This window comes from Malus sylvestris, chromosome 12 (genome assembly GCF_916048215.2).
Source record: "Malus sylvestris chromosome 12, drMalSylv7.2, whole genome shotgun sequence".
NCBI classification, from domain to species: domain Eukaryota; kingdom Viridiplantae; phylum Streptophyta; class Magnoliopsida; order Rosales; family Rosaceae; genus Malus; species Malus sylvestris.
The window spans coordinates 8,457,129-8,468,620 of record NC_062271.1 but is presented as its reverse complement, the minus strand read 5'-3'; the positions used below and the strand labels follow the sequence as shown (position 1 = coordinate 8,468,620).

Genomic DNA, 11,492 nt, shown 5'->3' with positions numbered 1-11,492 from the left:
AGATGAATGCTACTGGGCCAAGAATAACTCTAAGCTCGGCCCAAAATAATATTTTAGGCCCAAACAGTAATATATAATTTTTTTAAATGATGTTGTATTATTAAATTGTGACAAAAAATTACAGTAGACACTTGCATACAATTTGTTATCATGACTATCAGATTTGTTATCATGACTATCAGTCTCCATATTATTTATGTAGAAAAAAATTAGTGAAATTATTCATATTTATTATTTTTCTTTAATAGAGCATTATTGGGTTGTACTTAATTGGTTTTTTTAAGAGAAATACTAATGAGATTCTTTCAAGATGAAACTCTTTATGGACTCTTTCTCAGCTTATGTTTTTTTGCACGATGTTTTATGATGTTGACTTGAAGATTAACATTAAATTGTGAAATGACATAATAAAAAATTATACTTTTGAGAGTCTCTTTATCATTTCTCTTCTTTGAAACATGAGGCCTAGTTAATAAGTGATGACAATAAGATACGAAATCGAGCAAGCGAATATGTTGGATCACGCAGGAAACTCAGTCTCAGAACAATTAATGTTCAAATGTTAAATACACACACACACACACATGTTATATAATATGGTTATTTAGCTATGCTTTGTGCCGTCATCCAAAACAAAACGATGTTATTTTGAAGTTCAAGAGTTTGTGTTACACAAAGATATTTTTGTAGACATTTTCTCCTTTTTTTCTTGTAACCCAATATACATGATTTTCCATTTTGTTTATATGTTGAGACTAATATGCTGATGCAAATTATGTTAATTAGGTTTTTTAGTTGAGATAGTGTATTAACCTTGTTATATTGAGTTCGAATCTCTTTTGTTTTTTGTTTTTTTTGAACTAATAATATTATCTATATTAAGGGAGAGAGGATGTGTTTAGCCTCATAATGGACTAGCAATAATGTGGTTCAAATACTCATTTGGTGATAATCGAATTTAAGACCTCTTACTTACAAATGAATAAGAATACCACTAGACCATAGTACTAAGTGACATCGAGTTCGAATCTGTTATTTTTAAATTAAAATAGTTTAGTATATTACTTTGTAAGAGAAAAACTAATGTGTTGGTAGATGTTCTTTTGAGCGTGAGCAGGGCCGAATCTTATCAAGGGCCATAGGGGCACGTGCCCGCTTTCAAGTTTTTGGCCAAGGTGGTTTAAGCAGGAATTAGGATCCCGCTTAAATCGCAGTCACTTTTTGTCACTTGTTACTACATCAAATTAGACTACGAAAAATAATAATCTATTTACCACCACCACTAATTCTACTACTCGATCTTCATCCAAAACGGCAAAACCACCATGAGGCGGATATAAAACAAACATTGTAAATTGAATTTGGCAACTTACGAAGAAGAATTTCCTAGTCTCATATGTCTGATAAATTTGATCTCTCAGCCCTATACATGTATGATTTAGGAACTGTTATTGGCACTCAAAAAATATCATTATGTACTCCTCACAAATGCATTTTTCTTTCTAAATATAGAAAGTTTGAAGTGCAACGATGAGAATTTTAGAGTGTCAATAACAATTCTCTATAATTTATCTATTTGTGCACTACAACAATATTCACCCTAAAGATACAATTAAAATGGCACAAATTGTAGGAATGTACGCTAAGCACACTATAGGTATGGATTGGCCAAGTGCTTGACAAAACAACTCACTAAAAATATGAAAAAGATTTGGCGTTGCAGAGTCTTTTAAGAATTCCATGAGGACTAGCATCTGCTATAGTTTAGTTGTGCCCTGTAAACTAACTTTCTAGCTTCGCCCCTGCTCTTGAGCATAATGAATTAGCATGCTTAAGAATGCAAAGACATTATTAACGAAATCAATAAGAATGCTTAACAATGCACTCCAAATCAATAAGGAAGGTGATTTCCATTTACGCTTTTCTCCTATGCGTGCCTGTTCATTTCTGGTTCGGACTGAACAAATTAAAAAAAAAAATATTGTAAGGCAAAAATAGATACGAATGTGCACAAGGAAGAAAAGGAGTCCCGAAAGTATTAACCAAAACAGATAGAAAAACGAAACTTACCACGAGAAACCCAATATGTACTGTTCTGGGCCTTCTGGCCTCCACGCAGGTGAGGTAACCGTGATGGAGCTAGCAAGGCCATGATTCAACAAGGACAATAATGGCAGCACCAACTGTCCACATGAGAGCCCTTTCTCTCACCACGGCAAACACCCCTCTTAACTGTTAAGATTATTACCATGCAAGCTCATCAATTTCTTCACTCTCAAGTCTTACCCCAACTGGTAATACCTAGCTAGCTCCATGCAGGGATGACGCCCACCAGGTATTCGACCAAATTCCCCACCTGAACTTTGCTATCTTCAACCCAATTATTACGTTCCCCGCTCCATAACCCGGCGTCTTGCTGGCCGAATCCACGATTACATTTTAGTTTCGCTTGGAAACAGAGTACCGATTAAGTACATTAATAAGTAAGCAAGTAAACTACTTTCAATCCAGTAGTATACTAAAGATGGTGACGAAAAGTGTCACAAATAAAACCTACTTTAACAGGAAGGTTATAAATCCTCTGTACTCTTTTCCAATCGTAGAAATACACCAGCTATGTAACCGACCCTTAAGTAATTGGAGTTAGGTGGGACAGGATTCGAACCTTTGTGTGCGTGTGTGTGTGTGGGATGCTAGTTCACTCGCTCCATCAGCTGCTGGCTTCAAATGCCGACAGGTGTCACATCATTTTTCCCTCAAAAAGTCAAAGATGCCAACTAAAAAAGGACTTGCCCGAAGCCCAGCACCAAGCCCAAAGGCAAAGTGAAGCCTTCTCAGCCAAGATACAAGCCACATGCTCATCATTGAAGTGACAAATGATGAAGACTAACCTACTACTAGCCAAAGAACACTTTCTAGTGGCATTCAAAGTAAAAAGCTGATTACTCACTACCCTTCAGATGCTTTCGGGCAGGAGCAAAGTCACAGTAGTCAGACTAATTGGCCTATAAAAGGAAGAAGAGGCCCCAGAGACAATGACACTCAACCAATCAAACAAACAAACATATAAACTCTGCTCTCAAGCCAGATTTGCAACCAAAAAGCTATCTTTTGTCTAGTTTAAAAGCTCTGCTATTTCCCTTAGTGGTGTAGTATCGATTCCCTTGTGTAAAATTTGTTTACCATCCATCCCTTTTTAGCATACAAACCTTGTAAATTCAAAGAGAAGTGATTGCAAGAAAGTTCAACCTTGATAGATAAGGTGAAATCTTGCCTGAAGCTTTTTGTTTGTTTGCTAAATTAATAGATATATTGCTTAATGCATTCTCCAGCATGTATTCAAGTTATTTCCATTTGTTTTCCTATTTTAAGAGTCCCATTTGCATCTGGATCCGGTTAGTTTAATGGATATGTTTTCATTAAAAGCAATCTAGGACCAAACAAATGACTTAAGAGGATCTAGACTCCCTTCATTCGAACATACAAGACTATGTACTAAAAGTCCTTGTTTACAAGGTAAGAAAAAGAACTTAATATGGACTTAACCCATCCACAACAATCCTTTGATAACAAGAAGTCCAAGTAACTTGGGGCGCAAGTAATTAACTAAAAACACACTTGTTCTACATCTGCTATACTAAGATAGCAGTGGCACGCGTAGCATTTAGTTAGTTTTGATTGCGAGCCTTAAGGCCTACACCTAAGGCCCCATAAAGACACCTTTCATAACTAACTTTGTCCTCATCTTGTAGCACATCAACAAGCAAAAGCCCGACCGCACATCCAAAGTGCCAATCCCTTGGGGAGCTGTGCTGAGGTCCGAGGATCCTTCTCCAGAGAAATCTTTGCCTTCAACTAATCAAAAGCAAGTATTAACAACATACTAATCAAATATTGACAATAATAATGATCAAACAACAAAGCGAACAGTTTTGTTAATTGAGAATGGTAAATTGATGAGTTTAGCCAATTTTTCATGATTTTTTTCTAATTTTTCTTCAATGGTACATACCATTGAGTGATATGAGAAATGAATGGTTGAGACTGAAAATAGAAGAACTAAACAGCTGTGGAAATAAAATCTAACTACTAAGATACTTGTACCATTGAATGCTATCTAAATACTTATTTTAAGTTAAGTAATCCAATTGTTGAATGATATCTTTTGAGTATCTGATTGATATGTTGCTAATACTTGGTCGATATGCCATTAACATTTGGATTTTGCTCAATTCGACAATTGAAATGTATAAATTTATTAGTCCATCCAAAATAAAAACCTATGTGTGGAAATAAATAAAAATAACAAAGAAAACTAAAAATGAAAAAACAACCACTAAAACCAATAAACAAACACATAAAAAATTTGAAAACCAAACCAATTACCTACACTAAAAATAAGTGACGGTTACACACTTATAGTAGTGAGTTTGTTTTGCAATTTATTTATACCAACGATTAAAATAAATTCTAGTTAAAAAAATAACAAAGAAACAACTAAAACCTCTGACTGTCATAAAATGTAAATACGCGTATTTACCAAATACGGCAACACGATGGTATATGTGTCCACATTTTCCTTTTTAATTTTAATTTCTTGCATAGCAAGAGAGGCCAATAATCCAAGGTTAAACAGGTGGGAATCACATGCGGCCAAGAACACCGCGGAAATTAATAAATTAATAAATTAATAATCCTCATAAGGTAAAGCGCCAAAGCCAGAGAGAGGAGAGAGATTGAGAGAGATTGAGAGAGAGAGAGAGAGAGAGGATGGGCTTGATAGCAAAGGCCAAGAGCTACAGCAATAGCAGCAGCAGCAGCGAAAATTGGGGTATGGGTTTGCTTCTAGTGTTCTTCCCGGAGGACAACGGCGGCACCACCACTGCCATTCTCGACAAAACCACCAAGCTCTTCTCTTCTTCTTCCACTTCCTCTCCGTCGTCCTCCACCCCTTCCTCTTCCTCCTCCTCCAAAACATGCACGGTTTTCAGAAGAACCAACTCCAACAACCTTATTCTCTCCAAAGCCCAATCCACAATTTCCATCTGTGCCCTTCTCGTCTTCCTCACCTTCCTCCTCTTCACCCTTTCCACCTTCGAGCCCTCCGCCGCCAAGCCCCGCCCCGTCGGCCGATCACCTTCCAGAAGGTTCCTCTCCCAAAATACCCAAATTCCCAAATTGCCCACCAATCCGAACTTACCCCTTCTCTCCTCCACCTGGTTATCAAAATGGTGGAAGCAAAAACAGAGCAGCCCAATACAGAAGTTGAGGTCCCAATTTGCCCTCCAGAAAATGGGCACTCTGTACCGCCGCGGCACCAGAGCCATGCCCGATCTCGTCGTCGCCCACGTCAACGATGACGTAACGGAACCCGAACTACGGTTGTTTCTGAGGCTGCTGCACCGGTCCGGCCTCACGTCCAGAGCCGACGTGGCGTTCGTCTTCGCCTCCTCCGGTTTGAGATTCGGGTCCGTGATTCGGGAAGAGAACGCCTCGTTCTTTGAGCTCCTACGCCGTTACGGGGGACTGAACCGGACGGCTGCGGCGGGAAAAAAATCCGGTTCCGGTTTCGACGCGTCTCAGTTCGTGAAGGCCGGGCAGAAGGAAATTGAAGAGCCCCTGTGGGGGAGAAAGGGTGTTAACTCGGAAGGGGAGGGTGAGTTTACTCGGTTTAGTTACGGTTCGGTCGTGGGGTTCGAGGCGGGTGAGCTCGACCCGGAAAATTCGCTATCAGGGTTCGTGGACCACGTGGTGCCGATGAGCCTGCGGCGGTGGGCTTGTTACCCGATGCTTCTTGGCCGGGTTCGGAGAAACTTCAAGCATATTATGTTGGCGGACGCGAAAAACTCAGTCGTGGTAGGGGACCCACTCAGCCGAGTCCGGCACCGGAGTCCGGAGTCGGTTCTTTTATTCACAATGCCGCCGCCGATGGCGGGTAAGCACGGCAAGAAAAACTCGGACTCAACTCAGTCTCACGGCGCAGTTAACTCCGTCGTTATCACCGGCGGAGCACGGGGAGTTCGGCGACTGTCCAACACTGTGTTGACGGAAATCGTTCGGGCCACCATGCAGCACAAGAAGAAGAGCACGGTGACGGAGTCGGGAGTTTTAAGTCAACTCGTTGCCAAGGCGTTCGTAACGAAGAGCATTAATTTGGTCACGTCGAGTGAGTCGGTGCCGGACCCGAGTTCTATCGGCGGAGCAGCCAGGCTGTCCGGCGGGCACACAATTATTCAACGTGGTAATAGTAATCATGAGGAGCTTAATTCTGTGATTATGAAGCAAATTTGTTTATTAGAAATAGATTCTTCTGTGTATAGGGATTGTTAGGAAAAACAATAAAATAAGTTTTAGAGGAAAAAGAATAGAAATGTTTATTAAGATGTGTCCAACAAATTCCTGTTCTTATTTATTTTTTTATTTTTGGTTTAATTTCTTCTGCCCTTTCCAGGACACCAAGTTTTGTTGTTACTTGTTTATAATATTGATCTAGCAATAAAATCACTTCTTGTGTATACTCTCTGCGCATGATGTTAGTACCATATTCAGTAGTGAAAAAACGTAAATTCATAAACATTATGTGACGGTATAACTGTGTCACAGTAATAGTTTTTTGAGTAGAAAATTTCGATAGGTACACCGTATAACACAAATCAAGCAGGTAGAATGAAATAATGAGCAGTGTCAACTGTTAACTGGGTTGACTAGGTCAAAATGAAATTAACAAAAATATAAAGTCAACTAAGAAACTATTACAGTTACTTAGTGATATTTTTCTTCAGTGGTAAGTAAGAGGTCTTAGGTTCAATTTCCATCGAAAACGAATTTGAACCATATTATTGTTAGTCCATTGTGAGATTTAACCTACTCCCCACCTTCTTTTTGGTTTTGAGAGCGAATTAAGAAAAATTATAGGGTCAAGTCAACTAAGAAACCATTAATATTTTGGCTTCTGAATAAAATTATGAGTTAATGGTAGAGCATGATGGGGTTTGGGCAGCTAATGCTAAGGTCAATATATTTTTAGGTGAGTCTTTGGAGTTAAAATTGAAAAGAAAAGAGCCAACTTTAAGTGCAAGATTGATGGGATTTAGGCCCTTAAGCAGCTAAGCTCCAGCAATTTCCTTGGTTGATTAGCAACCCTTTTTGTTTTTATAATGATTAGCGCCATTCCTCATGCTTTGCCTTGCCCATATGAATCAAATCCCTTACAATAGATCTCAGACTCCCAACTAGTAAGAGTGGTCATCTATCATAGTGGTGGAGAGAAGTGTTACCTATGCACTACCAGATGAATTCAAACCTCTTCGGTTCCCTAAAAACAAAAAACAAAAAAAAAAGAAGCAAAGGTCAAAGTTAAAGACTAACAAAAAAGGCTGAGGACTTGCAAATAGGAGAGAGAGAATGCTGAATAAAAAGGTACGGGCAACTTTTGTATTGGGTGACCATAATAAAGCGCAATAGAGTTTTTATGCTCTCTGAGCAGTTGGGTTGCTCTATCTAGGGTGGGTTTGGTTCAAATCGGTTTGGTTTTTTGTCAAAATCGAAACCAAATCAAAATTTAGATTTGGTTCATTTTTTTTCGGTTCGGTTTTTTTTTCGGTTCGGTTTTTTCCTGTTCGGTTTGGTTTTTTTCGGTTCGGTTTCGGTTTTTTGTTTTTTTTTTTCAAAAAATGAAAAACATTGAAATTTTAAATTTTAATATATCCAACACAATCATAACATAAGCATTCTAACTAGAATCAAAGACAATGAAAATAAACATTTAAAGTTGAGCTAAAATCATCAATCAAGTCTTCCAAAGTCCAAACTAACAACCTCACAACACAAAAATCGTACAAATGACTTAGACAAGTTAAATTGTATGGTGTTGTTCAAAGATTAGGGCTATTTGCTTGTAACTACATGTTGACAACTTAATTAGTAAAAATAATGCGTGGGTGGATTTATTTAGTGTGTGTTGGATTGTTTTCCATCACAAATTACCCAAGTAATCTACCCGAAATAAATGTTTATGGATTCTATTACATGTTATATGAGAGTACATTTGGAAAAGAAAGCTGGGGTAGAAGTAGGCAGTGCTATGGAGATGGATGTAGGTACTTCAGGAGGAGGTTTGGTTCCGGAAACTTATATGGGGGAGAAATAATAGGTTAGGGTTTAGAGATTTTATAGGCATTTTTTTAATATTTTGAGCTTAAAGTTTGGCAACACATTGGGTTTAGCACATTTTAACTTACAAATTGGGTTTAGAAAATAATACCCAAAAAAAATAATTAAATAAAAAATTAATTTAATTAATTCGGTTCAGTTCGGTTTCTAGATCACTAAAATCGAACTGAACCAAAAGAATTCGCTTCGGTTCGGTTTTCGGTTTTTTTTTGGTTTTCGGTTTTTTGAACCCACCCCTAGCTCTATCCAATTTTTTTTAGGAATAGGTTAGTCATAATTTAAACGAAGAATGATTTTACTGGTTAGAGACAATCGTTCATGCGCGAGTAAGCCATTTATGTTGTTGATTCAATGCGAATTTTACATTGCATAAACAACTAAGAGCTATTTGATCACTCAAAGAGCTATTTGATCGCTCAAAGAGCTATTTGATCGCTCAAATTGCATCAGCAGATAACATCCATCAAGTTTAACATCAAAAATCACGTAGCGTTGATGGAAATACTTGGAGACGGTGAAGTGTCAATTTTGTGTGTGTCTGTTCATGGGAGGAATGTGAGGGGGTGGGACTAGCTACCCTAGCTAGGGAGATGTGAAGGGCATTGATGATGCGTCATGTGCTTGCGATGTTCCCATCCACGTTGATTTTAATTTTTCCCTGCTTTTCACAAAAGCCACAAAAACGTGTAATTCTTTAAGTTTAAGCGCCTTTACTTTCACTTTACCAGCTTTTACCGTTACTGTGCTTCCAACCAAACAATGCCTTATTTACTTCATCCTTAAAATTAGTTAGCTAACAAAAGTAGTTGACATTAAATTGGGATTCTCAAGTGTTTTGTTTGTAACATGCCCATAGATTATCAACTGTTTTACCAAATTTTTCCTACAACATTAAGGTAGTGTTTGTTTTGCAATTTTGGCACTTGAGAATGACTAAATGAGTATATGACGAGTTGTAACGGTGATAATTGAACACTTGTGCATGATTGACTAGGCTAGAAACAATTTATAGGTTTGTGAAACTGAAGCCCATTAAATGTTGATAGACACTCATGAGTGCGTAAGCAACTATTATTAGGATAATACAAATATATGGTAAGTGTAACATTACTTGTGAGTTTTGGATTTTTTTTTTTTTTGCCAAGAAGGGCTTTCCATACCATTTCTTGGGCTGAATTTTCAACAATAATAATAATAACAATTACAACATTATAAATCTGCAATAATTAGTCTGGTATAAAATTCTAATAATTGCAATATCTTTTGTATTTACACTAATACAATTCCTAGTGAATGCAATAATTTGTTTTAATTTAATTTTTTGAAGAAATAATCTTTACAATGTGATTCATACTATAAACGGTTTTGATCATAAGCACAAAACTCTGCGATTAAAACACTGAGAATTTTGAGTAGAAATTCTTACTCATATTTGAGTAACCAAGTATTATTCGTCATAAATTATGTAAAAAATTATTATTATTATCCTAAAAATAATTATATAATTATTATGCAGAGGTTAATGAAATTGTAAGGAAAGTGTATGGGTGATTGTTGCTCCCTATGCTGATATCTTTTTTTGTTCAGATTTCAATGGCTGACACATCAAATGCTATTCTGGTGGGTGGAACCGAGGAAGGAGTGCATTTTTCAAGACACCTCAAGTAAAAAGACCCCTTGGCCGTATGTACATCAGTCATTGACTTGTGGCTGCTGAACTGAAATCTAGTTCAGATCATGCCCAAACTTCATTTACACCTTCAAGCAAAAATATTAGTTACTAATGATATCAATTAATTACAGCTTTAGATTGCAATGGTGCATCAATTACTCACTTCTAAACGGATCGGGGGGAGCTTCCTAACCCTCACAACTTCGTAACTAGTCAAAGTCAAGATAACAACTTTCATGCAACGACAGTAGCACTGTGATAGTATTTAAAGTGGATTACTTAAAATTGTGAGAAATATTAGCGTACATAACAATGCATGATTGATAGAAAATACTACCACATCAAATTGTATAGTAGGTTATGGTAAAACCTTGACATGGTTGACAACAAGTTAGTCAAAGAAACCATCTTTTAAGATGTAGGAACAAATAATATTTTTAACAATACAGCTATCTAGACACATAAAACTAATAAAGTTGTCGACACATTGTTGGATGTTGGACTCTAATCCAACGCCTAATAGGTCAATATAGTTAATAAGGATTGATGTTGAATATAATTGTGATTAGGGTTTAGTTATAAGCTATAACTTGGACTTCAAGTAAGGTATATATAACCCGGTTATAATTGGAGAATAAGGGCTCTTGATACTATCCTATTTGGATTGAGATTTGGTAGATTATATCACTGTACAATAAGGGATCCTAGTGTATGATTATGGGAATGTACACTAGGGTTGTAGTAGTATAAATACTAAGGTACCGTTTGGTACGCAGACGGGACGGAACAAGACGGAACAGATGATGTAAATATTGAAAAAGATAAGGAGAAAATTTGTCATAAAATGTTATAAATTTGTGTTCCACGGATGTGGAACGGGTCATTCCAGGGAGAAGAGGTGGAACGAAAAATCAGCCAAATTTCGTCCCATGGGACAACCCGTTCCACAGTTTTTAGGCGCACCAAACGTGGGACGGAACTGCTCGTCCCGTTCCGTCCCGTCTCGTCCCACGTACCAAACGGTACCTAAGGGAAGGTCCCTGCATATACCACCGATACACATACTTAGAGAACTCCCCATAAGTTTGAGTACTCCAGTGGTGGTGAATGTGCAAAAGACCAACCTTCGAAGTTCAAAGTGTTCGAGGAGAGCTTGCTGCAACTGCAGTCCTTGCTGTGCTAGGAAGATGTCTTCGCAAGGTTAGTTCATTGGTGCTTTACTTGCATGAACGTTTAAGTCTAACACACATTTTCTATACACGTGAATTGCACTACAATATATTTAGAGTGTATCAACAATTGTGTCTATTTTTGTTCGTCTAAATATGTAATTATCCTCTTTCAATTATGTAAGAAGCCAATTAATGTGAGGTAAAAATGAAAATATGTTTGAGAGTTTGAGTTTTTCTTCTGAAATGAGTATAATATGTTTAGAGCTGCTTGTACATGTAGTACTACTTTTTACGACATTTTAAAGGAAAATGCGGCTTTCTTAACAATAAAAAAAGAAGAATCGAACTTGAAATCTCTTCTCTCATCGAAAGAAAATTACCAATCAATACAGTCCGAGGTAAGATACGAAATAGTTGGTAAGGAAAGCTCATTTGAATTTAGTAAAGAGTGAACCTACATCAAGAGTGTTTCTTGC

At 37.4% G+C, this 11,492-nt stretch overlaps 1 protein-coding gene and 1 long non-coding RNA gene across 2 annotated transcripts; one reads left to right on the top strand and one right to left on the bottom strand.

The window, feature by feature from the left end:
* Positions 1-1,689: 1,689 nt before the first annotated feature.
* Positions 1,690-2,551, bottom strand: LOC126594274 (uncharacterized). Its single transcript, XR_007613199.1, has 2 exons — positions 2,071-2,551; positions 1,690-1,957 (listed from the first exon to the last, which is right to left on the bottom strand). It is a non-coding gene; the product is annotated as an uncharacterized LOC126594274 (long non-coding RNA).
* A 2,133-nt stretch (positions 2,552-4,684) lies between these two features.
* Positions 4,685-6,515, top strand: LOC126594231 (uncharacterized). Its single transcript, XM_050260440.1, has one exon. The coding sequence runs from the start codon at positions 4,771-4,773 to the stop codon at positions 6,328-6,330; it is 1,560 nt and encodes a 519-aa protein (XP_050116397.1). The 5' UTR covers positions 4,685-4,770; the 3' UTR covers positions 6,331-6,515.
* The last annotated feature ends 4,977 nt before the right edge of the window (positions 6,516-11,492 follow it).

Excerpts from the sequence above, each read along its gene's own strand:
- LOC126594231 (XM_050260440.1), top strand. The coding sequence starts at position 4,771 with ATGGGCTTGATAGCAAAGGCCAAGAGCTACAGCAATAGCAGCAGCAGC.